The 26653-nt window shown below is 47.6% G+C and overlaps 1 protein-coding gene across 1 annotated transcript in view; it reads right to left on the bottom strand.

The window, feature by feature from the left end:
- Nucleotides 1-3275: 3275 nt before the first annotated feature.
- GRIK4 (glutamate ionotropic receptor kainate type subunit 4) overlaps nt 3276-26653 on the bottom strand; it is a 401304-nt gene continuing 377926 nt past the window's right edge. Inside the window, 4 exon segments of the mRNA XM_042232998.1 lie at nt 3276-3865; nt 3868-4099; nt 8117-8235; nt 25101-25229. Of these exon segments, the coding sequence (XP_042088932.1) occupies nt 3606-3865; nt 3868-4099; nt 8117-8235; nt 25101-25229 (740 nt within the window). The 3' untranslated portion in view covers nt 3276-3605.

Below are 26653 nucleotides of genomic sequence, written 5' to 3'. Positions count from 1 at the left end.
GCAAAAGAGTTGGACAAGACTCAGCGAGCAAACAGCAACAACAAATATTTTTTCTATGAGAGGTGTTCTCTAAAGGCACGTCATCACCAATCTTTGAGGCATGCGGTAGGATTCCCAGGTTGTCAGCCCCTGAGGACACTCTGTTTGGCTAATGTTGGAGGATTTGCCTGTGGGGTTGTGGGGAGAAGCCACCTTTCACAGAAAAACAAGCGAACAACTCAAAGCAACTAAAGGCTTAATTTTTCTATTTGAGAGGCCCCATAGGAAGCACTAGCTTTAAGTGAAATCTTTATGAAAGGATTCCTTCTCTGAATTTTCCCAACAGGCCTCTTTGTTATTACCTCCAGAGAGTCGCCTACCCATCAGGGAACCAAATCCCCCTTATCGTGTACAGACTGCTGCGCACACCCCACTGGAGGGAGGGTTACAAACGGTTCTCTCAAGCTTCACTCAAACCACCAACCTGCCGAGTCTGAAATGCCCCGGCCCTTTCTGGCCTTCTGCACCATGGGAAATCCCCCTTGGATTCCCAAAGAAAATTAAACTCCTTGGAATTCCAAACTAATAAACTTTCACAGAGCAGCCCCAGGCGGATTGGTTATCTTGATATTTTGGTCTCACCTAACCAATAAGAGGGCCGGTTGGCAAGTTCCCAGGATGAATATTCTCATATGAGCATTGGATTAGAGGAAGCCAAAAGATTTTTGGCCATCTACATACTCAACTTACACACCACCTGGGTTCTGAGGTAGAGATCTTGTGACCGTTGGGGCCCTGCAAGGCAATTAAAAGAAATAAAGCAAAGTATTATATTTTAATTGATGTAATCTTCAAGCTCCCAGTGGAATCTGGGGTGATATCTGACTAGAGTTACCCTAGGTATCAATAGATGACTATTCTGTGAAAGTGCATTTAGGAAGACAAAACCCTATGAATCCTGAACTTCATTAACATGTGTATCCGTTTGGGGGTGGGAGGTGGGGACTGACTCTGTCTCCAGGACTACAAACTGAAAGAAGCCACCTAGGTTTTTCTGGGGTCTGAACAAAGAGCCGAAGCGGGTGGGAACTGGAGAGACCGCAAGAGAGAAGGGCAGGTGGAGGGGAAGACAAAATGTGGGTTTATATTTTTATTTGCTTTCAGAGTACCTGGATTTTAGACACACCAAACCACTCTTTCGAAACCCAGACAGCTTTCATCCATCACTAACATTTCAGGGTTTCTTTCTGTTTTATTGTAAATATTCCAGTCGAAGAAAGATAAACAGACAAGAAAAAACAGCTTTATACAGTATACAGAGTCAGATAGAAAATACAGAATGGAAAAGAACGCCAACAACCAACAGATAAAAAGTGGAGACGAACCAAGGAAGAGAACTAGCTGGTTGCAAATTCACTCAGCAGCTTGAGCGAGGTGCAACAATGGTTTCTGCAGCTGATAGATACTTCCTTGCGCTGTCAATCTTATCTTTATTCCATGAAAGAAACAGACTTTATAAATGATTCATGGGGACATTTACTTCACTAATCCATGAAAAAAAGTTTGTTATTGATCAAGATGTCTTGCTCATAAAAATGAGTTTTATTTGTCTTTAAAAAAAAAAAAAAAACAAACCCCTTCCCGCTCCACATGTGATCTGACAGTAGGCACCACATTGTCAGAAGCAAGGGCTGGAGTTGAGGGCAGCGTGGCACCATTTTGGTCTGCAGTCTGTCGGCCTCCAGGTGCCCTTCCCGCCAAATCCATGTTTCTTCAAGTGGTTCAAGCGAGCAAGGTTTTTTTTAAAAAAGACTCGTGTCTGCAGAGCTTGCTGACATTTGATGAGTTAGGAGGAAAAAGTAAAAGGACTCAAATTCATGTGAGAGAAGAGGTCAGCCTAGTACAAAACCAGTATCCTTTATTTGACTCCTCAGGTTACCCCCAAGATGGCTGCTCTAACCAACTGTCCTGGCACAAAGAAGATGTCAACCTAATGTCGATGGCAAAAACATGGAATTCAGCTCGTCATCTTCCAAAGGTGTCTTTATGTTAGTACATTCAGAACAGAAACAACAGGAGGACAATTTTGATTCAAGGTGTTGACGGTGGGGGAGGTGATCATCGTCGCTATTTAGCTCTCTCTCCCTCTGGATTTTCTAAGCTGACAAACAGAAATTGCATAGAATTTGTTTTCCATCAGAAAATGAAAACTCTGTGTGTGAAACTCCCAATTGGAGAAGCCAAGCAAAGGTCAAGTGGCTGCTGGGAAGGCTGCCCCTCCCGTCAGAAGATGCTGTGGACCCCGCAAGCATCTCACAAGTAGAGCAGCACTTTGCAGGCATCTGACAGCCTGCAAAGTATCAGAAACTCTGAGTGTGCAGACGGAAGAGAAGTGAGATTCTTCATGTGAAGTCACACAAGGGGGCTACTGCCCATTTGTCGGTAAGAACTCAAGAATTCCTAGTTCCCAGGCCTATGCCCTGGCCACAAGACCCTACCTCTCTCCCAGGAACCTGGCAAATTCTTGATTACTTATGGTCTTTTTATATAATAAGCACACACACACACACACACACACACACACGTGCGCGCTTGTACCCAGGTCTCCCATCTAGTAGCAAGAAGTCACCCAATCCAGGATAGCTCTGGCTTCATAGGCAGCTACTGAATTTTGTTAAAAAGAGGTGCAGGTAACAAAGGATGCCCCAGACCAGCAGGGTGGCCCCATCCCCCACCCCATGAACAGCGAGCCAAGGCCACTGTCCAGGAAGCTTGCACTGACCCTCTCTGCTCCTTAAACCAGCCCTGGGATAGTCAGTGCCTTCTGCGCTCCTCTCTCTTCTCTCCTCTTCAGAGATCACTTTCACCAAAGACCACACCAAACCCAATCACAGTGAAAGTCAAAAAGAGAAACAGAAAGAAGGGACATATTAACCTCTCAGGCATTTCAAGTTCTCTCAGTCAACTTTGAGTTCATTGGTTTGGGACGTTTTAAAAATTACTTTAATGGACCCTTTATTGGAGACTCTCCACCTAATTCTTCCCAAGAGCCTTCTCCTCCACGCCCCTGTGTCCCCCGGTCACCACACAGAAGGGAGAATTCAGCACCTGGAGTTTGATGCACTGGCTGCTCCATATCCTAAAATTTAGGGAAATGGTAACAGAGATTATGGTGACTTCCAATCCCTAACGCAGCCTCCCCGCCTCCCCAAGAAAGCAAAACAAAGGAAGAGAATTGAGACAACAAAGGAGGGAAGGACAGCGAAAGAGACAACAAAAGAACATTAACAAAGATATACAAATCCAGAAAAGGAAAACTTCCCTGTTGAGTTTAATTTGTTTGTTTGTTTCCTGTAAGAACTAGACCCAGGGTACAATGGCCCCTTCCTAGGGGGAAATTCCACTGATGATGCCACCAATTCATCTGACGGTCTGGACAGGGACCCCCACCCGGACTCTGTAGTTTTGGCGGGAGGGGAAGGCCCACTGCGGGGAGTGGGGGCTTGTGGCTGGGAGGCAGAGAGTCCCTTGCCACTTGGGCGCATCGTCTCTGGGGTGGCCCCAGCTCCCCGGACCAGGGCGCCGTCTCCGGCTGGGGCGTCAGGCTCTTTGATCTGTTTGTAAAGTTACTGGATCCAAAATCCGGAGAGAAGGGTGGACGCTGTACAAGTCCGAGGGCCCGGCGGGCAGCAGGCGCCGGCCCGGCGAATCCCGCCCCCGCAGCGGGCCGCGGTGCCGAGCATCCTCGGCGGCGGCGGGGTTACTCGGGCTCGCTGCTGTTGGTGGTCTTCTCCCACTCCAGGCTCTCCTCGCTGCGCGCCGGGGACGGCCGCGCCCGCAGGCCCTGGAAGCGGCGGCACTCGGGGCACACGCGGATGTGCGTGCAGCCGCGGGCCACCAGGGCGGCCTCCTGGGCCAGTCTCTGCGCCAACTGGTCGGGCTCCCCGGCCCCGCACAGCTTGCCGTTGCTGAGCGTCGCGGTGCCCCGGGGCCGGCGCTGCTCCTCCGGGATGGGGGGCCGGGGCGGCGGCAGCCCAGAGCGCCGCCGGCGCGGATGGACAGTGTCCTGGCATAGGATGATGTTACGCAGCTCGCTCACCATCTCCTGGCAGACGGACCCCTGCAGGACACGAGGAGGTCACAGCCCCATCTTTCAAGAGCAGCCCCATAGGGTCCCCTGCGTGCTAGTTCGGGCGAGCGATCAGGGCGCAGAGTTTCAGAATTTTATCATCTTAAATGATCGATGGCCTTTCAACTCATCCTCTCACTTCCACCCGCTATTTAATATTCAACATCCTCCATACTATCGTGTGCAACAGCCCTACCAGCTGGTTGTTTCAACTTTGAACACCTTCAAAGGCAATGATCTCACCGCGGTGGGAAAGCGCCCCTACCAGTTTTGCATATTTCCCTTAAACGCTGCTTCCTTCTACTGACTGAATTCCTCTCCCTGAAATTGTCATCCATTGATCCCAGTTAAATTTGGACCTTGAAGCTGACTAAATAAGTAATCCCTCTACCAGATGTCAGTCTTTCAAGTATTTGAAAAAGCAGCCCTGTCTCCATGAACATTCTCTTCTCAGGCTAAAAAGTCTCATTTCTTTTAATCAGCTGGTAATGGCTGGAGACGCTGCTGTTCTAACAAGAACTGTACAACAGCCATCTACTCCTGCAGCTCTCCTGATAAGAAACTCGTGGGTCCAGCTGTGTTTTCGAATATTTTGGATTTGGACAAGGTAATACAGTGAACATAAAATACATTATGTATCTCTTCCAGTGGGCTCTGGGGGAGACCCTACATTCAAACACATTAATATTTCTGTAGCAAAAGGTATATATGCTCACACCAAGTGAGAGAAAGACCATAAACATTAGCCTCATACAAGTCCAAGTCTAGGTTTGTCACCAAATACGCTGGCATCAAACAAAAAACTTGGAACTTTATGCACTGAGCTTTTTAGGTTTCAGAACTGCGAATGAAGAATCTTGAACCTGTACCGTGACAATCATGCTTAGTCACTCAGCCGTGTCCAGCTTTTTGCAATTGCGTGGATTGTTCCATTAATTGTTCCATTAGGGGAGTCTACTTCTCTGTAGCTGCTTCAGGTAGAGGGTCTGTGTAAGCTGGGTTATTTTCCCAAGACCTCGCCCATGGTCTGGATGTACCTTGAAAAATTCAGTGAGGAGTTCAAGCTCTCCCAGGTTCCTCTGTCCATGGGATTCTCCAGGCAAAAAAGACTGGAGTGGGTTGCCACGCCCTCCTCCAGGGGTATCTTCCCAACCCAGGAACTGAACCCAGGTCTCCTCCATTGCAGGTGAATTCTTTACCATCTGAGTCACCAGGGAAGCCCATGACTCTCATGGTTATACCCATTTCACAGATGTGGAAATGGAGCTAACAAATAGCTGACCTAGAAGTTGAATCTAAACCTACCTACTTCAGAGTGAGTACATGCTCTGCTTTGTTCTCTTCTCTGTGCTGGAAAGGACACTTCCCCCCCGCCCCAGGATGGGAGAAGGAACTTTCTTTTCTCTCATGTTCTCTCTTCCACTCTTCCCATCCTATCAGCAGAAATGGGAAGTTGCTTTACCATAGTCAAATAGTTCATGTAGCCTTTACTCTTCTTTCTAGATGTTGGGAGAGCTTGAACTCCTCACCGAATTTTTCAAGGTACATTCAGACCATGTGCAAGTTCTTGGGAACATAACGTAGCTTACACAGATCCTCTACCTGAAGCAGCTGCAGAGAAGCAGACTCCCCTAATGGAACATGGCCTGAGTCAGGACTAGACTCAAGACTGTCAATAAATAGCAGACACTATGCAAGTCTTGACTTCTCTGTGCTTCTAATAATAACAAAAGCATCTGCTGCTGCTGCTAAGTCGCTTCAGTCATGTCTGACTCTGTGCGACCCCATAGACGGCAGCCCACCAGGCTCCCCTGTCCCTGGGATTCTCCAGGCAAGAACACTGGAGTGGGTTGCCATTTCCTTCTCCAATGCATGGAAGTGAAAAGTGAAAGTGAAGTCTCTCAGTCGTGTCCAACTCTTCACGACCCCATGAACTGCAGCCTACCATGTCCTGCCTAATCTGTGTGACAGAATATACCAACATATATGTATTAACTGTCAAGTGAAGTGAAGTCACTCAATCGTGTCCAACTCTTAGCGACCCCTATAGACTGCAGCCTACCAGGCTCCTCTGTCCATGGGATTTTCCAGGCAATAGTACTGGAGTGGGTTGCCATTTCCTTCTCCAACTGTTGTTGACTGTCAACTAAGTACCAAATACTGTGCTTTGTAGTGGGAATACTGACACAAAAGACTGAGTCCTTATTTTGGGTAGTAAAATGCCTAGTAACCAGGCTGGTTTGAAAATAACTGGCACACTGTGTGAATGCTTTATGCTCAGGTTACAGGGGTGGTGGAAGGGAGGAGAAATGAGTAGCGTTCTGATTTGGGGGAGAAGGCAGGAGACGTGGGGAAGGTTTCACAAGGAAAGGAACACCTGAATGAGGTCTTAGGGAGACGTGTGAGCATCATTGTTGAAGGAGCAGATGGAGGAAGAGAGCCAGTAATGCTAAAGAGAGAAGGAGGTGGGGAACCAAGAGAGTCTGGAGCAGGCAGGGCAAGGGAGGAAAGAGTTCTAGAAGGAACTGCCCACTTCATCAAGGGCCACACTGAGGTCCAGTAAGGCCCAGTGGGTTATCTTTTGGTTTTGTTCATTGGGAGGGGTCAGGCCTCTTATCCATGACCTTTCAGGGCAGAGGTGGGGAGAAGCCAGCTGTCCTTGAGTGAGTCCAGAATGGGAGGTGAGAACACGGAGGTGGAGGCAGTGGATCACCTGGGCTTGCAAGAGGAGAGAGGCAGGGCAAGAGCAATAGTAACAGAGGCAGGGCAAGAGCAATCGTAACATGGCTGTTATTTGAGACTATGGGATAAACATTAGTGTAGCTGTGGACTTGGGGAAGAGACCAGGGAGGAAAAATAAAGGAGAGGAAAAGGATAATCCTAGGGGAGCTGAGGAAAGTTGAGAATGAGGTGGAGGGGTGACCAAAGCACATGAGGCAGCCCCGAGCATGGCTCCAGCTGTGGATGGATTTTTAAGGCGGTGATCTTCAGTGGGGGCTGGTCACTCCTGATCTCTTGGTGAGATAGGAGGGAACATTAGTCCTGAAGGAGCAAAGCGTTATGAGGAGTGGGTGCTGGCTTGGAAGTCCTATGGGGACATGAGAAAGAGGAAGAGACTGGTGAGCTGTGTTAAATCGAGGTCCTACATGAGGCTGGACCCCAGAGGTTTATAGGAGCCCTGGACTGTTGGCTATTGTTAGGAGCTGTTTCTCCAGTGTCAGTTAGGGAGAGAGATTTTAGGACATTCAGGAGTGGGGAGATTGAGATAGATGCCAGTATACTTTAAAAACCAAATGATGGTAGTTGTATTTTTAGTTTTTTGAGGAACCTCCATACTGCTCTCTATACCATGGGTAACATAGATAGCTAACGGGAAGCTGCTGTATAGCACAGGGCACTCAGCTCTGTGCTCTGTGTTGACCTAGAGGTAGGGTGGGGGGAGGGGAGGTGAGAGGGAGGGAACATGTGTACACACATGGCTGACTGACTTCGTCGTATAGCAAAAACTAACGCAACACTGCAAAGCAATTATACCCCAATTAAAATAAACAAAGAATGCAGGTAGCATGCAAGGAGGTAGAATAGGGGTTCAGTTGGATAGCCTTTTTCCTCCTTCTCAGACTCTTCCCTCTGTGTGAAGCTTAATTAGCCCAGTTTCTAAGTCACAGGTCTGAGAATTAAACTTCTTCCAAATCTCTGAGAAGGAAGGTGCCATTTTGAGCTCTCATGAATTAGGATAATAGCTCTAGACAGCTTTTACCTCCAAGGCAAAAAGATACTTAAGATGGAAGAGCCAAAGCCACTGTTTCCATCGTCACCTGGTTACTTTTGCTTGCTTCTCCTTTTAATACTATACCTTAAATTACAGTTGTGCTAAATCCGTGGGCCCCCTACCCTCCTGCGGGATTTCACAGGTTCTGACTGAAATGACCTTTGTCCCTGCATGAGCCTCTGAACTTTGCCCTGCCTGCCAACACTATATAGGGTCATACCCATTAGAAGGTTTACCTCAGTCGCTTCTGAGTGTCGGAGAGTCCATAAAAACTCCAACATAGCCATAAAAATGGCCACGATTAAGCCACAAATAAGAACCACAAAGATTCCACCAATATTCTCCATTCCTAGTCCTGTAAGAAAGTGAGAACAAATAAAAAATAGCATAAAAGAGCTAGGAGACATAATTATTCTACGAAAAATGCTGAATGTTATTTGAATTACCAGCACTTGAGACTTGTAGATGCTTTACACACATGTTCCCTGAGATATAATTATTCTTTTGAAACAAAAGCAGAGCACAGCTGGAGGAGAAGAGGGGAAGGGGATGTAGATGCAAATGGAGGAGATTGGTGAGAAGCTTCTTGGGGTGGGAGTGGCGGTCATTTTCTGAAAATGGGCTTAGGCAAAATTGGATTTCGCCTATAGATACCAAAGGGCTTCCCAGGTGGCTCAGTGGTAAAAAAGCCGCCTGCAATGCAGGAGATGCAAGTTCGATCCCTGGATAGGGAAGATCCCCTGGAGAAGGAAATGGCTACCCACTCCGGTATTCTTGCCTGGGAAATCCCATGAACAGAGAAGCCTGGCTGGCTACAGTCCATGGGGTTGCAAAAGAGTCAGACACAACTTAGCGACTATACAGCAACAATAACAATGATATCAAAATACCAGCAAATTCTAGCTGTTTCACAAAAATGTAGTCAATCTTCCTAACACTGCGTTTGCTTGATATAAAGCCATTTATATCTATGGATATAAAAAACTTGTAACCAAACTGCGGATAGAAAAAAGTTTCTTTTACTTATCTGTGTCAACATGTTACTAAAATATTTCCTTGGAAAGTAAAACTTTTTATTCCACCAGACCAGTAGTTCCCAAACCTGAAGGCCATTAGAACCATCTGGGAAGCTCATTAAAAGCATAGATCCCTAGTCCTTACCCTAGACCTATGGAATCCCTACCTCTGGAAATGATGCCTAGGAATCTGTATTTTTAAATGCATTTCACAGGTGATTCTTTTCCAGCCAGGCCTAAAATTTGTTTGCAAATTGGTATTTGGGAAAGCATCGTACATAGCTAAGTTTCTTCAAGTCAGGCACCATATATGGTTATAACCTCACTTTCTAGTATGATAACTGTCCAAATAACATATACTTAACAAATATTTCTAGAATTATACGGTTGTTTCACTTCTGCAGTGTCAAACACTACATTAGCTATGTAACTGGATGCTTTTTGGGGAGGGGGGAGTGTCAGAAACACATGAAACTCTGATTCACCAGGGGCCATAATCATAAATCTAAAAGCAGCTTTTATCTAGGAAAGTGCCAAGAGCGTGGCTTCCCTCCTGTGCTCTTCCTGAATACTTGCATGTTTTGAGTGTCTGTTCAACCAGCAGTGCCCTCATGGGACACGGAGCTATGTCGTGTCAGGGAGAGCCAGCGTCTTGCAACGCTGAGATGAACCAGGGTTTAGGAGCAGAAATCTGACACTGCTTCCTGTACTTGGGAAAGCTGGAAAAATATCCCTGCCTAGCCATTTCAAGATGCCTTGGGTTTCCCCTCACAAAGCCTCAAGTGAATGTCTCGGGTTTTTTGGTTTTTGTTTTGTTTCTAAAATAACAGCGTGGCACAGCACCTGCCTATACTAATAATCTGTTACTCCAAGAGCTCACATCGTGAATGCACCCAATGGGTTACACACTCTGGTCTGCAGGTCCACACAGCCAACTCTTGAGGACCTGCATGAATACAACATCCTCTATTTTGAATAATCAAAAACAAGAGACAAAAACTCAGTTCTAAGGGAACGCATATAGAGTTTGGAGTAGATTTCTTCCTTCCAGGAGGAAGGTGCTCGGGCTTCTTTGATGACCTGTTCCTCTAACCTGGAACAATTTAGGCAGAAGGTTTTGATCATAGGAATATTAGAGACAAAAGGGACATTTAAGGGGGAATGCCCCAAGAATCTAGCTGGGGTGTGCAGCCGTAGCTTTAGGGGTAGTGAGAACCGGGTTTTAGAACATACACCTGAACATCATGGACTAACCAGTTTCTCCAGCCAGCCCCTGTGGAGAAAGGGCTCCCCAGTGAAGGGGAATGATAACTGATACCAAGGAGGCCCACCTGTTTAGGTAAACAGAGCCCCAAGTGACTGTTGAGGTACCATGGACTTTCCTATCACCTTCAGATAGTTCTGCCTGATATAGAAAAAACACTGTTGTTCAGTCACTAAGTCGTGTCCAACTCTTTGGGACCCCATGGACCAGCATGCCAGGCTCCTCTGTCCTCCACTATCTCCCGGAGTTTGCTCACATTCATGTCCATTGAGCTGGTGATGGTATCTAACCATCTCATCCTCTGTCACCCCCTTCTCCTTTTGCCTTCAATCTTTCCCAGCATCAGGGTCTCTTCCAGTGAGTTGGCTCTTTGTATCAGGTGGCCAAAGTATTGAAGCTTCAGCTCCAGAAAGAAGATTAGGATCCTCTTTTAGGAACTCAACCTCCCCTTGTGTTTCTGCAGAGGAGGCGTTCTACCCTCAGGTCCAGTTCCCCCATCTGGGCTCTAGTGTTTCCCTGTCGCCCTCTGTCCCAATCTTGGCCCTCCCCAATCTTGTCTTCCCCACTGGCTTTTTCCCTCAGCACAAAAACACACTCGAGTCTTTCCCTTCTTATCAATGTCTACACACTACTATATTTTAAATGGATAACCAACAAGGTCCTATTGTATAGCACAGGGAACTCCGCTAAATGTTATGTGGCAGCCTGGATAGGAGGGGAGTTTGGGGGAGAATGGATACATGTATACGTATGACTGAATCCCTTTTCTGTCCACCTGAGACTATCACAGCATTGTTACTTGGCTATACTCCAATATAAAATAGTAATTAAAAATTAAAAAAGAAAAAAAATCCTTCTCCTTCCTCCAGCTCTGTCTAGTGAATACCCTTCTTTTTTCCTTTCTTCCCTGGCCAAGCTTTTTGAAACAGTTTGTCTATATCAGAACTATTTTAAGACAGCTCTTAAAACACTTACAGTTGGAGGCCCCATCCCACATGAAACAAAAAGAAAATGTACCCACATTGTATGTTAAATGCATTTTAAAAATTCTGCTTCTGATGAGACAGAGTGGCAAGCAACAATTAATGTAAATTGGCTGTGATTTCTTAGCAGTTGTTGTGCATATAAGAGAATGTTTGCAAAAGGAGAAAAATCAAGCTGAAAAAAAATTGTTTCTAAATGTAATGAAGTTTTCATGAATATTAAATTTAAAGTTAATGAAGTTGAAACAGTGTTACATCTTGGAGATATTTAATTACACATGTCAACTTAATTTAGCAGTTTTCTTTTTGTGTTTTGAAGCTAATAATTTTTTTCAGACTTCAAACATAGTTTTGGACACTCAAGAAAAGCTTTTAGGTGCTAGGTGATCTGCCTATGGTATCTAAAGGAGAAAATGACTGTGCTCTGAATTCACTTTTATCCTCCTGAATATTTACTTGTCATCCCATGAAATTTTGTTTTGTGCCACTAAAACCAAGTTCATCAGGGTCACCACTGAACATTTTGTTTCTAATCTATCAGAAAATTTCCAGTCCTGAACTTAAATGACTTCCTGTAACACTTGACATTGTCAACCAACCCCTTTTTTGAATTTTTTTTTCCTTTGTCTACACTGTGAGGTTGTTGGGATCTCATTTCCCCCAACCAGGGACTGAACCTGGGCCACAGCAGTAAAACTGCCAAATCCTAACCATGGGCCCATCAGGGAACTTCCTCTTCCTTCTTTTTTTCATGAAGCCATTGCTCTCTGCTCTCCCCCAGGCTTCTCAATTGTCTTTGCCTGCTCTGAAGCATATTCTCCTATTTCCCTGCACTGAGTCTCTTGCCTCTCCTCCATGGACTGTTCTGCTGATTTAACCTCCTAAATTCTTTTTAATTTCTTATCCTTCTCTCGGTCTCTCCTACCACTTCCCTAGCTCAAGCCCCCACCATCTTTTGCCTGGACTTTGGCTGAAGACTCCAAAATGATTTCTCTGCACACAGCCTGTCCTTCTCAACTTTACCATGCCTGTGCCCGAGTGATCTTTCTGGTCAGAAGATTTCTAATACATCTTGTATCACTCTAAAACTGCATAGAATAATCATTAGTTTAATGTAGATACCTTGATTTCCCACTAGACTGTGATTCCCTTGAGAGGAGGATCCATGTCTTGTTCAGCTCTGTAAAACCACAATCATGGCCCATCATAAGAGTCAATAAATGCTTGTTGGAAAAATGAACTGACAGAAAGAGGATAAGGACATCACAGGTATAGAAGCCTGCATTACCCAAAACTTTTGATTCATATTGTGATATGTACTCACTCCTAATCAAATGCTTTTAAATTAATAATAAAGTGGGCCAGCCCTCATCTATTATTCCCAGGTGGCACTAGGGGTAAAGAATCCGCCTGCCAGTGTAGGAGATGTAAGAGACAACATGGGTTTGTTCCCTGGGTCGGGAAGAATTCCTGGAGGAGGAAATGGCAGCTCACTCCAGTATTCTTGCCTGAGAAATCCCATGGACAGAGGAGCATGGGGGCTGCAGTCCATGGGGTCGCAGAGTCAGACACGACTGAGAGTTTGAGCACTAGCCCTCATCCAGTTCTCCTAGCCTGGTGGCACAGGCAGATGGCCCAGATTGTACTGAATGGCTGGCCAAAGTGGGGCTGAACATGACGTGGATGATCCACAATGTGGACTTGACCGTACGTCGTCCTGAAAAGGTCTGGGGGCGGGGGGTGGGGCTGGGGGAGAGTTATAAACAAACAGGTGATCTGTACTGGGATATCTTGATCAGGCGAGGGAAAGCTTCTTGGAGGAGCTTAGGTTTAGACAGGGTTCTGGTAGAAACCATGAGTCAGTGAAACACCCCACAGCCTCTCTTTCCCAGCTTCTCGTGTTTCAAGACCAGCATGTTAATCAGCGCTGTCAGCTCCATCGTGATGACTCCAGGCTGAATGGCCCCCTCCCCGTAGGAGCGGGGCTTATATACTGCTCGTGCCTTTAGGAACTTATTGGAAAGGGGAGGCAAGAATAGATTGCTGGCAGAGTTGCAGTTGAGAAACAGATGGAGTGGGGAGCAAGCGGGAAGCAGTTAGGAGGGAGCAGCGGTTCCGTTAACGTCATCATCAGTCATTCTCCTAGAAGTCAGATGCCTTCCCCGGCTCACAGCCGTCACTCAGGGGAGCCTGTCATGTGGACTCCCTCCAGGCTGGCCCCAAGGCCCACGATGCACCCATAGATGCCTCCACACCTGTACTGGAGTCATCTTATCACCCGCCCCCCTCCCGTCTTCAGGCAAGACCACACAGAACCCATTCAGACAGATGGCTTTCAAACTGAGATTTTCCTGACACGAGTTTCTGAGGCTCAGTTGGGTCCCAGAAGTAAGACTATTAAACTAAAATGGAATCAAACTCTCCCCATAAACTTTTGGTAGATTAAAGACTAACTTTGGTGTCATTCACAGATTGCCCACAAACACAAGTGATAGTTGACATGTGCAAATGAAGAATGCTGTCTCCAGAACCACCGAGGGGAATGGGCCACCTGCAAGGGAATATCTCTGAATAGATTTGAATCTCCACCCACCCACCCAGCCACCTGCTCTGCTTTTGGTTCTGACCAGCAAATAGTCACCTCCTGGCTTCAGGTGCACATATATCCCAGACGTTAAAACCCATGCATATCTCCAGATGGTCCTGTGGAAATCTACAAATGCAAGGCAGGACAATTCCTTTTGAATGGGAGCCTGGGAAGCAAAGAGGCAGAGGCAACAGGGGTCACGTGGCAGGGGCAGAGAGAGGAGAGACTGGTACCACAATCCCTTTAGGAGGCAGTGTATTTTGTCTTTGACATCAGTCAACACATCCTTCTTGAGAAGCTCCCATGAGCTGAGCACTATGCTAGGTGCTGAAGCTTGATGCAATCTTCCAGACTGACAACATTTGATAAGAATGTGGATTCTTTGACCAATATGATTTTCAAGCACTTACTAATTCAGAGTCTAGAAGCTCCCTGGTGGCTCAGCGGTAAAGAATCCGCCTGCCAGTGCAGGAGACCAGGGTTCGATCCTTGGGTCAGGAAGATCCCCTGGAGAAGGAAATGGCAACCCACTCCAGTATTCTTGCCTGGGAAATCCCACGGACAGATGATCCTGGAGAGCTACAGTCCATGGGGTTGCAAAGAGTCAGCCATGACTTAGCAACTAAATTAAGAAAAAAAATTCAGAGCCACATTCACCTACATTCATGCAAATATATTAAATGGCCCCATCTCTATGGACTTATTTGTTGTAAACAGCACCTTTACTCGCCCATATATGAGCTGACCTGCATAACCTTTTCAGAAAATACAAAGTGAATCATCACGTGTGCACCGCTGAGGACTGTGAAACTAAGCTTGCCATTCCTTCTTGCATCGATCATGACATCTGTTGACTAGACCTTAGCAGATTCTGGAAACAGTGATGGCATAAGGGTAGGAAAAGCGACAGAATAGAAAAGGGATGGGAAACGCATCTGATAAATTTTGAAACTTATCGAAATAAAAATTATAGAAGAGGCACTTTACAATTTATCAAAGTATAAGCTTGAGCACCTCAGATCTCATTCAGTTCTCATGAAAAATACTATAAAGAAGGTCTACTGTAGGCATTTTACAGTTAAAGAAACAGAAATTCAGAGAACTTCAAGAATTTGCCCAAGTCTTCAGAGCTAAGATGTGAAATCCAGGTAAGTCTGGCTGCCCAGCTAACATTTATATAAATAAAGCTGACCTTTATGAATGTCTACTATGAGCCAGCTTACTAGGCTGCACGTTTTAATCCAGTCCTAACAGTTGCCCTGTGAAATTGGCACTACCCTTGCCTCCATGTTCCAGATAAGGAAACCAAGGTACTGGAATCAGGTAACTTGCCCAGGACCCCACAGCTGGCAAGCGGAAGTGGCTGATTCAAATGGAAGCTGGAGTCTAAGCCTGTATCCCTACCCTACACCACCTCTCCGGGGAACTGGGGGCCCCCATTGTCCCTCGTGCTGCAGAAGCATGATTACAGAACTCAACCTGGCTCCCCGTGACTGACGTCATTCCTAGGACCACTGCCCCAGCACTGTCCCGAGTGACTGGGGAGGGAGGCTGTGCTGTTGTTTAGTACTCAGTCATGACCGACTCTTCTGCGACCCCATGGATTTGCAGCCCGCCAGGCTCCTCTATCAGAGAACGCAATGGCACCTCACTCCAGTACCCTTGCCTGGAAAATCCCATGGACGGAGGAGCCTGGTGGGCTGCCATCTATGGGGTCGCACAGAGTCGGACATGACTGAAGCGACTTCACTTCCACTTTTCACTTTCATGCGCTGAAGGAAATGGCAACCCACTCCAGTGTTCTTGCCTGGAGAATCCCAGGGACGGGACAGCCTGTTGGGCTGCCGTCTATGGGGTCGCACAGAGTCGGACACGACTGAAGCAACTTAGCAGCAGCAGCAGGCTCCTCTATCCATGGGATTTCTCGGGCAAGAATACTGGAATGGGTTGTCATTTCCTTTTCCAGGGCTTCTTCCTGACCCAGGAATCCAACTCGTGTCTCCTGCATTGCAGGTGGATTCTTTACCACTGAGCCACCAGGGAAGCCCGTGTATGGGCTGGGAGTTCCACTTATAAAAACCCCTTCTCTCCTTGGGAACATTACATCAAATGTTTGGATCGAAGATCCATTGACTTAATCTTGCCTCACTTTGCGGCTGGGGTCTTTATACTCGTTGACCTCCTTTGATGCAAACACACTGGGCCATGGTTCACCTCTGTTCCTGATCACGCTTTCCGCCCTCCCCCTATCCCCAATCCCAGAGTTTCCCTGTCTCTGAGCAGTCAATCCAATTTGTTTAGGAAGAGGCTTTCTCCACAAGCATCACTTTGAGACACTATCTAAACTCCCATATTCAGGTTTCCAGTCTTGGCTCTCTCCAGAGAAACTAGAGAACCAGCATAATAGAGCTGGGCCCCCAGGGAAGACAGAGAAGGGAAAATGTCCCCACAATTCCCCCCACCCCTCTCATCACTCGCCCCCACTCTTGCTAAGATGTCTCACACTTTCATTCCCGCCATGCCAGACAGCAAACTTCCTGCTCTCTTAGGATTTTGTGAGTCAATGCCACTGGCCTCTATTCCATCCTTGAAAGGGGATCCTGATTTTCACAGCCCGGTGTTGTATTTATGTTCCTTTGAAGCCTGATTGTGAGCTTGTGTTTTTCAAGATAAAAGTATTTAATTTCCTTGGAATTCACCGACTACCTTTTTTGTCTGGCGATTGCTCTGCAAAGCCTTTGGTAATACAATCCCCTTGAATGGGGATGTCGGCCCCTGTGAGTGGCTAGCGATATTTCTTTATATAGGAGTTGAGTGAGAAAATAAATAAAATGAGTGTTTTTGAAAAGACAAGGCAGAAGAAAATGAAACAGCTTGGAATGAAGCCTGCTTCTTTTTGTAATGCTCCTGTCCTTCATATGATCTGTGTTTTTCAGCTGTGTATGCAGGGAGCTGGTCACTGAGTTATAGGCAGGGAAAGAAATGGGGATAGATGAAGCCAAGGGGTAATGCTGTGGTTCTCATCAGAGCCAAGGAAGACCTGGCAAAAAAAAAAAAAAAGAACAACTCAGATTGGTGGCATCAGCCCAATGTTAGGATTCTTCTCTGGAATTTGGCAGCGATGCTGGAGCTATAATATTGGATTAGAAGTGGGGCAGCATCAGATCCCTTTCTTTAAAATGTATCACATTTTAATAGGATAACACAGTAGAAAAGGATTATGCCAGGCACCATGCATTGTCTGAAACATCCTAATTGATGTCACTCTCAGCTTCAGAGGTCTGTGAGATAAGGACCCCCTTCATAGTTCCCTCCACCTCCATCCCTCTCAGTCTGCTCCATCTTCTCCTCCTTCCTTTTAGGTCCATGTGGAAGCCAAGGGATTCCAATCAATAAAAGAAAGATCTCCTAGGAGCTGCTTTGGAAAGTAAATGAAAAGGACTGCCCTTTGTTCAGTTTGAGACTCAAGAAAAAACATGATCCTGCGGCTCCATTCCTGGCCCCCATGAAAGACTTCAAGGAAGAGCGCTTCCAGGCCATGCTGGCTCCTGTTCTTCTGCCACAGGAGAGGGGAGGTCTATCAAGCAGTGAGTTATATCCTGGAAGTCTGATGGCTAATTTGTCACACACAAACCAAGCAGTGGCTCCGGTGCTTCCAGGTTAGTGCCTCTGGCCTGGCTTGCAGAGGTCACGTGGACTTTTGCTCAGCCAGAAAGCCTTTCAGCCTCTCTGAGTAATGTCTGCTTGGGTTTCAGCCATGGCAGAAATGGGGTCACTGCGTTAAACTGGCACCAGCTGCTGTGGCTGGGCTGGGAACCAAAGCCCTGGCTCTTACGCTGATTTGCACAGCATCTCCCACACAGCCCCTTCTTGGACCACATTGGTGATTAATACGGCTTCCCATCTTGCACCCAAGGACGACTGAAAGGAGGCAAGATAGCATCAGCTGGTTGATAGAACCTGAGCATCTTCTGAAGCACATGAGACCTGGGCAAGGATGACTTCCACTGTTTATTTTCCCTCTTCATCTGCTCAGTTCTCTTCTCCGTGCCAGGGAACATTCAGTCCCCAACTGCAGAGTGGGGAGAAGCCTCCTGCTCACTTCTTTCCATCTTCCCTGGGAGCCTGCTTTCCCTGTCTCTCTCCTCCATCCATTCTGAGTTCTGCTGTCAGACAGTCTTCTTAAAACCTCTGTGGAATGGGGAAGAATATCCCAAGCCAACCACGCTGCAAAAACGACAACTTAATTTTCCTATAAAAGTACCAAGTGTCTACCTCAGGCTCCTATTTTCACCTGATTGCCAAAACACAGAGATTTCTTTATGTTTAAATTTCAGGTTTGCTGCTGCTGCTGCGTCGCTTCAGTCGTGTCCGACTCTGTGCGACCCCATAGACGGCAGCCCACCAGGCTCTCCCGTCCCTGGGATTCTCCAGGCAAGAACACTGGAGTGGGTTGCCATTTCCTTCTCCAATGCATGAAAGTGAAAAGCGAAAGTGAAGTCGCTCAGTTGTGTCCGACTCTTCGCGACCCCATGAACTGCAGCCTACAAGGCTCCTCCGTCCATGGGATTTTCCAGGCAAGAGCACTGGAGTTGGGTGCCATTGCCTTCTCCGAAATTTCAGGTTTACATTCAGTTAAATACAGTGTTATCTCTGTTTCCCTTTCACTCCTGGATATATTTCAGGTCTGAGGTTGGCAAGGAGATTCTGTCATGGGGATGGAGTTAGGTTTCCAGTGTCCTTGTCTGGGACCCTGGAAAATGCAGGCCTGTCCCTGTGACCTTTCGGCCCCTGGTGCCCACGTGCCATCTCTCACGCCCTCCACTCCATGCAGCATGACACATATTTCTGGGGTCTGCCAAACTCTGGAAGGAAGCAAAAATCTCTTTGCCTCTAGGGATTCCCAACAAATCCAGAGTTCTCTCTGGCACTCTCCACCTCTCAGCTGGGCACCAGGCTCCTTCTCAGGGACCCTCCAAATTCTAACACATCCTTTCCTGCTCAGAAACTCCCTTCTCAGGAGGGCATCTTTTTATCTGGTTTGCAGATTGGGTGGCCTGGGTCTTTGAAGTTCTAGTGTCAGCTTTCCACCAAGCTTCTTTTCAGGTACTGGCCTTCTGTATTCCAAAATACTTTTTAGCAAATCAAACACCTTGACTTCTAAGAACATTGTGTCTGCTGAGTTGGAACAACTTCTTTTAGAACTTATAGGCAGTATCTCCTCTCTGTTCCTCCCAAGGCAATGACTGTCCCCTGGGACCATGAATGCCACTGACAGCTCAGAGCTCCATCCACAACACCTGCTTTCTTGATGCCACATCTGATGCCAGAACCTTTGAGGTCTGCCACCAATGTCACCAAGTCAGTCCAGTGTGCTCACAGTGCGCCAAGGTGCATGCAGAGCTCTGGGGTGTTCCTAGGACATCTTCCTAGGACACAATTTTACCCAGGGTTTAGGCCAGAAAAGGGTTTTTCCATTACATAAACATGCCCATATTCAGCTGTCAGATGCAAAATTCACATGTGTTTTTAGGACAAAACAGAAGACTTTAAGGATATTCCAAACATGTTGGGCTGCTTGAGACATTTGTGACTGTGTCCCCAGAACCCCCAAAAGTCCATGCGCAGTCCCCTCTGCTGTTCGTTTCTTCCATGGGACACAGGTCTGCTGTCCACACGCCTTCACCCACTTTTCAATGTCCTCTTAACTCCAACCTCACCCTGCATTTTGAATCCAATTTCTGAGTGTGACAGCTGTGCTCCATAATCTTCCTAAAGCTGTGACTTCCCGGGGCTTCCCTGGTGGCTCAGTGGTAAAGAATCTGCCTACGAATGCAGGTAACTCAGGTTCAATCCCTATCGAGCCTGCGCTCCAGAGCCCAGGAGCCGCAACTACTGACGCCCATGTGCCCCGGAGCCTGTGCTCTGCACCAAGAGAAGCCACTGCAATGAGAAGCCCACTCACAACAACAGAGAAAAGCCTGTGCAGCAGTGAAGGCCCAGCAGAGCCAAGTAAATAAATAGAATGAAGATGAACAAATAGAGCTGTGACTCCTAATGGATGTTTCATGGTCCAGGCCCCCTGTCTCTGTAAACCTTCCCTTAATATTGCTCAGAAGTATTGCCCTGGGGCTCCATAATATAATACCTTCTCTCCAGCTCTATGAAAGCATCTCGGCATTGTGATTGTTACAGTGATGATCTGCACCTCTCTCTAGGTGCTAAGCCTCTTGAGGGCAGGGCCACGTCTCATTGCTTTTCATACTTTCAGAGCCCAGCACAGTGCCTGATACACAGCCACTATTTGTTGGAGGCAGTGGTCAGTTCAGCTCAGTCGCTCAGTCGTGTCCGACTCTTTGCGACCCCGTGAATCACAACATGCCAGGCCTCCCTGTCCATCACCAACTCCCAGAGTCTACCCAAACCCATGTCCATTGAGTCAGTGATGCCATCCAGCCATCTCATTCTCTGTTGTCCCCTTCTCCTCCTGCCCCCAATCCCTCCCAGCACCAGAGTCTTTTCCAGTGAGTCAACTCTTCGCATGAGGTGGCCAAAGTATTGGAGTTTCAGCTTCAGCATCAGTCCTTCCAATGAACACCCAGGACTGATCTCCTTTAGAATGGACTGGTTGGATCTCCTTGCAGTTCAAGGGACTCTCAAGAGTCTTCTCCAACACCACAGTTCAAGAGCATCAATTCTTTGGTGCTCAGCTTTCTTCACAGTCCAACTCTCTCATCCATACATGATCACTGGAAAAACCATAGCCTTGACTAGATGGACCTTAGTCAGCAAAGTAATATCTCTGCTTTTGAATATACTATCTAGGTTGGTCATAACTTTCCTTCCAAGGAGTAAGCATCTTTTAATTTCATGGCTGCAGTCACCATCTGCAGTGATCTTGGAGCCCAGAAAAAATAAAGTCTGACACTGTTTCCACTGTTTCCCATCTATTTCCCATGAAGTGTTGGGACCAGATGCCATGATCTTGGTTTTCTGGATGTTGAACTTTAAGCCAACTTTTTCACTCTCTTCTTTCACTTTCATCAAGAGACTCTTTAGTTCCTCTTCACTTTCTGCCATAAGGGTGGTGTCATCTGCATATCTGAGGTTATTGATATTTCTCCCAGCAAACTTGATTCCAGCTTGTGCTTCTTCCAGCCCAGAGTTTCTCATGATGTACTCTGCATATAAGTTAAATAAGCAGAGTGACAATATACAGCCTTGATGTACTCCTTTTCCTGTTTGGAACCAGACTGTTGTTCCATGTCCAGTTCTAACTGTTGCTTCCTGACCTGCATATAGGTTTCTCAAGAGGCAGGTCAGGTGGTCTGGGATTCCCATCTCTTGAAGAATTTTCCACAGTTGATTGTGATCCACACAGTCAAAGTCTTTGGCATAGTCAATAAAGCAGAAATAGATGTCTTTCTGGAACTCTCTTGCTTTTTCGATGATCCAGAAGATATTGGCAATTTGATCTCTGGTTCCTCTGCCTTTTCTAAAAGTAGCTTGAACATCTGGAAGTTCACAGTTCACGTATTGCTGAAGCCTGGCTTGGAGAATTTTGAGCATTACTTTACTAGCGTGTGAGATGAGTGCAATTGTGTGGTAGTTTGAGCATTCTTTGGCATTGCCTCTCTTTGGGATTGAAATGAAAACTGACCTTTTCCAGTCCTGTGGCCACTGCTGAGTTTTCCAAATTTGCTGGCATAAGCTATACCACGCCCAAGGTCAGGAGCGGCGGCCGAGATGAGCTACCCCACGCCCGAGGTCAAGGAGGCAGTGGGGTCTCTGTAAACAATTTCCATCCACTGCCTGGATGTCAGGGCTGTCTGGAGGAAAACAGACTTAGGAAGTAGGACGAGTCTGTAGGTCCTTGAGATGATGGCTGATTCATTCATTCCTTTCCATTCCTTGCATCAAGTACTAATGAAATGTCAAATGTCACTGGGATAGAAAAATGCATATGACACAGACTCTGTCCTTAAGGTTTTCACAGTCCATAGGGAACAACTATTAACAGAAAACTAATGCCCTATGTGTTGAAGAAGAGCTATGTAGCCTGGAGGAATACAGGGTGGGCAGATGCACTTGTGGACACTATTCAGACCTCAGTTGCTTATTTAGATAAAAAATTTAGAATAAAATCACTTCTCATTTCCTTTGAACCAGGTGCCCTGCTAAGCATTTAACATGATTTATCTCATTCGATCTCTGCAATAGCCCAAGGAGGGTCATTATTATTTTTAGCCATGTTTTCCAGAGAAGGAAACTAAGGCTTAAAGACATTTTACAGTGTAAATAACAAGGTCATCTATGGAGCAGAGTCCACTTGACCCACTATTCATGATTTTGAGCCCTGTGCACACTGCTTCAGGGGAGAGAACCAACGTAGCGGCTCGGCAGAACAAGCAGGTGTGCAGGGGGGCAAAAGTTTGATAAGCTCCATTCTTGGGCAGTGGGGGGGATTCCACTGGACTCTGGGTGAAATCGTGAATGGGACAGAGATGATCTAAATTGAGGTCCCTGAATGAAAACCATAAGGTCCCAGCTCCTGAGTCATCATTATGTCCTTGCCAATCTGCTGCCCTCCAAATGTTCCTCTATAGATTACCGGTGAAAATAAACACAAATACTAAGTGAACAAAGGGCAAGGGCCGGGGCTGGGTTTAGCGGTCAGGGATGAAAGGGGAAACTGGAGACTTAGGATGGGGAAACTGGAGAGTTGGGATAACTCAATAGTGAGTCTCGAGGGGAACCAGGCTTCAGAAGATCAAATAGGATCAGGTTTACAAAGGGAAGGAAAGCGGGGGACCTCATCACCAGTGAGAAGGAGAAGAGGAGGGAGGCTTGGAGCAGCCAGAGCTGGTGGGGTCCCTGCAGCTCTCTGAGCCCTTGCTCTTGGCCACCCCTGTTTTGATCAGTCTCCTTCATCTATAGCCTCCCCGCATCCCCACATATGTTAGCTGTCAGAAGTCAGGAACAGCTCTACAGAGTGGAGAGCTCTGGGCATGAAGGCTGCCCAGGAAACCATCACAGCAGTGTCATTCAACACCCTAGTGTGGCCAGGGGGACTGGAAGCAGTGTCTTCGGACATCTGTCAGTCAGTGGCTTTAAACACATATCCCACACACTTTCACTGAGTCCCTATTACGCGTCAGTCTCTGCAGGGGAGGCCAGGGACGTAGAGCAGCGGAGACAGGGCCACTCTACGGTGCCATTGACCAGGCAGCAGACACCAACAGTTGCAACGCAGCATGTTGAGTGCTCAATCCAAAGCCACAGAAGGCACCCAACCCACTGTGGGAGGGAGAGTGCTAGAGGAGGATCAAGGGCTTTAGGGTGCCAGAAACCTGGACATTTCTCCTGTTTCACTCTGGGTCCCAGGTCCACCTCTCTGTTTCTATTTTAAATTACTCCAGATCAGGACTTCCCTAGTGGTCCAGTGGTTACAATTCTGTGTTTCCACTGCAGGGGACACAGGTTTGATCCCTGGTCAGGGAACTAAGATCCTGCATGCTGCAAGGTGCGGCCAAAAAAAAAGAGATGATATTCTAAATGACTAAGGGCTGCCCCTGTATTCCTGAGCCTTCTCCTTGCAGGATCGAGATGCACATGGAGACACTTAGGAACACAAAGTCATTCCCTCACTGTCTCATCCTGGATAATCACTCACGCCAAGCCAAGAGGGGAAGTACAGGGACCATCCATTTTATTCCTCTGCTGCCTCCCCAGGGGACAGCGTGTATAGGTAAACTCACTGCATATTTTAGCAAGGCTGCAGTAGATCACTGGGGTGACCAGATGATTTATTGCTCAAACCAGGACATTTGGAGAATGAAAGGGCATTCTGAAAATAACTAACAGGCCTTAACTGATCTACAGCAGATATGTAGTCCGAGATTGTCCTGGGTAAGCCAGGGTGTATATTCCCCTGACAGAAAATGCTATGTGTTCAGGACCCTCGTGCATGCGTGCTAAGTGGTTTCAGTCATGTCTAACTATTTGCGACCCTATGGACTGTTAGCCCACCAGCCTCCTCTGTCCAAGGGATTCTCCAGGCAAGAACACTGGAGTGGGTTGCCATCTTCCAGGGGATCTTCCTGACCCAGGGATTGAACTCATGTCTCCTGTGACACCTGCATAGCAGGCAGATTCTTGACCACTGAGCCACAGGGGAAGCCCCTCCTCAACTTCACGGCAGTCAGTGCCTGCTCTCTATCCAGCTGGATTTAACATTTATTCATTCATTCAATATAATATTCATGTGCCAGGCCCAGTGGACAGCCCTGTGAGGAAGACAAACTCTGCCCTCATGGAACTTATGTTCTAGAAGAGGCAGAAAGTAAACAGATTAATAGAAAATAATAATATCAGGTAGTGACAAAGTCTGAAAAGAGAAATAAAGCAGTTAAGAGGAAGGGGAGAGGTGTGCAGGGTGGGGACTTGATGGCCCCTCTGAGGGAGCTTCTGAAGGAGCAGGCTTGGGGAGCAGGAAGAAAACGAGGGAAGAGATCAGGTAGGGTCGGGAGTCATAGAAAGCTTGAGTTTTATTCTGAGTGAGATGGGAACCATTGTAAGGTTTGTCTAGGCCAAGGCTGCAATCTCTTTTCTTCCCCTTTGGCTGCACCTCACAGCATGAGGAACTTCCTTGACCAGGGATCGAACCCACACTCCTTGCAGTGAAGGGGCAGAGTCTTAACCATTGAATCACCAGGGAAACCCCCAAGGCTGCAATCTTATGTGCGTCTTAAAAAGAATTACCTTTTTAAGGCTCCTAGTGGAGAAAACATTGTGTGTGTGAGTGCGGAGTGGCTTCAGTTGTGTCTGACTCTGTGACGCTACGGACTGCAGCCCCCAGTCTCCTCTGTCCATGGGATTCTCCAGGCAAGAATACTGGAGGGGGTTGCCATGCCCTCCTCCAGGGGATCTTCCTGACCCAAGGATTGAACCTGAGTCTCTTACATCTAACCTGCACTGGCAGGTGGGTTCTTTACCACTAGCGCCACTGGGAAGCCCCAGAGAGAACACTGAAGAAGGCAAAAATGGGAAAAAGAAGCCAGGCTGTTGTAATCATGCGGTTGTGGGGTGCCAGGGACACAGGCAGGCCACAGTGGAAGAGGTGGTGCTGGCGCAGAAATGACTGGACTCGAGAGACGTGGCAGGGTTAGCATCTGTAGGACTTGGGAGCGGGCGGGAGTGGATACCCTACAGGGAGCTGAGACCTGGGGACAGGGCTGACCCTAGCCGGTCCCAGCCTGGCCCTGGGCTCCTTTCGAGGCTTGTTTTCAACCTGTAATGACCTGGGATTTGGAAGCCAGAGACAAGCAGCTCTGGTCTCCCAGGCAGGAGGGGGGCCCCGGCTGCCCTTACCTTTGGCTCTGTGGTCCTCCTCCTTGGGGCACTTGCCCCCTTCCCACCACTTGCGCTTCAGGATTTCCAGGCGGTTGTTCTCCTGCAGCTGGAGAATGGCCAGATCAAACTCGTCCCGAAAGACGGAGCCTGGGGGTCACAGGAGAGCCCGAAACACAGGACGTGAGTGCCCCGTCTGCATCTCTCTGCTCCCCGGCCAGGTCTCAACCTCCCTGCCACCCCCCACCACCCGCCCATGAAGCACAGGAGGGGCGAGGGTGGGGTCCCCGCAGGAGCACAGCTCTCCACAGTGCTCAGGCTGGGACTCTCCGTGGAGAGGACTGCGTTCTGGCTCCAAGTGGGGCACCAGGTATTTCTACTTCCCTTCTCTCCACGCTGACTGGCACGCCCAGCCCATGGCCAAGACCCCACTGTGGGTCAAGTGATAGACAGCTGCGTCTCCCACCTCCCCATCCAGGTGCCACTGCGTTCTACCTGGGTGAACCCACCGGCATGCGGGGAACTGGTTGCAAAAGCTCCCCATCTGCCTGCCTCCGGGAGGCCAAGGAGGGACATCTTCTGTGACACAAACCTTGCTGTCCATCAGCTGCCTACTCTCAACTTTATTTAAATTAGTTTCTCTGCCATTTGTAACTCTCACTACATTACACCCAACAACTGTTTACCAGGAGCAGCCACCAATAAGAGAAAAGCCACCCAGAGAGAGGGGTGGCTCTATCTGCATGGAGAACCCGTCTGGGGCATCCCCCACCCTCACAGCTGCCCACTGGGTGCCCCAGAACCCTGACTTTGTCCACCACCCTGTCTACATCGCTCCCCTCACCTCCTCAAACCGAAGGCTTAGTTGAGTGCAATTCTTTTTTTAATTTTCAAATGGAATACCGTCAAGGAGCTCTGGTCCCGGAATTTAGATTTAATCACAGAAACAGGCTTAAATGAAACCATGGAAAGCTCAATGCCCCAGCCCAGGCTGAGGTCTGAAATCATTAAGAAAAAGCTGCCAAGAGTCTGGAAAGCAACTAAGCTACCCAGGTTCTTGTCTAAGCTCTGTGAAGGCCTGCTGTGGACAGATGGTCTGGGGGAAAGGGCTCTGGTGAAGGATACAGGCAGGAGCTGGAACAAATAGATGCCTGCGCTCAAACTTTCATGCACATTGGAATCCCCTGGGGATTTGAGGCCCGCAGACTCTGATTCAGTGGGTCTGGGGTGGCGGCTCAGAGTGCATTTCTAACAAGCTCCAAGGTAGTGCCGGGCTGCTGGGCCATGGAATCAGATCAGTTCCCAGATCTCTTAGGACTCTAACAGCCCATGACTCCACAGATAGAAACTTCCCTGCTATAGATACAACTATGCTTGGGCATTCAAACCGCAAGCCTGCAGCACTGAACGAAAACTGGGTGAATGTCAACAGCACCTCACATATAGCAGGTGCTTAACACACATCTGAAGTGAATGGCTACTTGAACTAACAGATGGTGTTAGATGGTGAGACTAATGAACATTCCAGGTTTAGAAGCAAGTGTCCACCCGACAAGGCATTTTGAGCAGTTTTC

The sequence above is a fragment of the Ovis aries genome, chromosome 15 (genome assembly GCF_016772045.2).
Source record: "Ovis aries strain OAR_USU_Benz2616 breed Rambouillet chromosome 15, ARS-UI_Ramb_v3.0, whole genome shotgun sequence".
Classification (NCBI taxonomy): Eukaryota; Metazoa; Chordata; class Mammalia; order Artiodactyla; family Bovidae; genus Ovis; species Ovis aries.
Note: the sequence above shows the minus strand (reverse complement) of the source record. Positions and strands in the feature narration are given on the sequence as shown.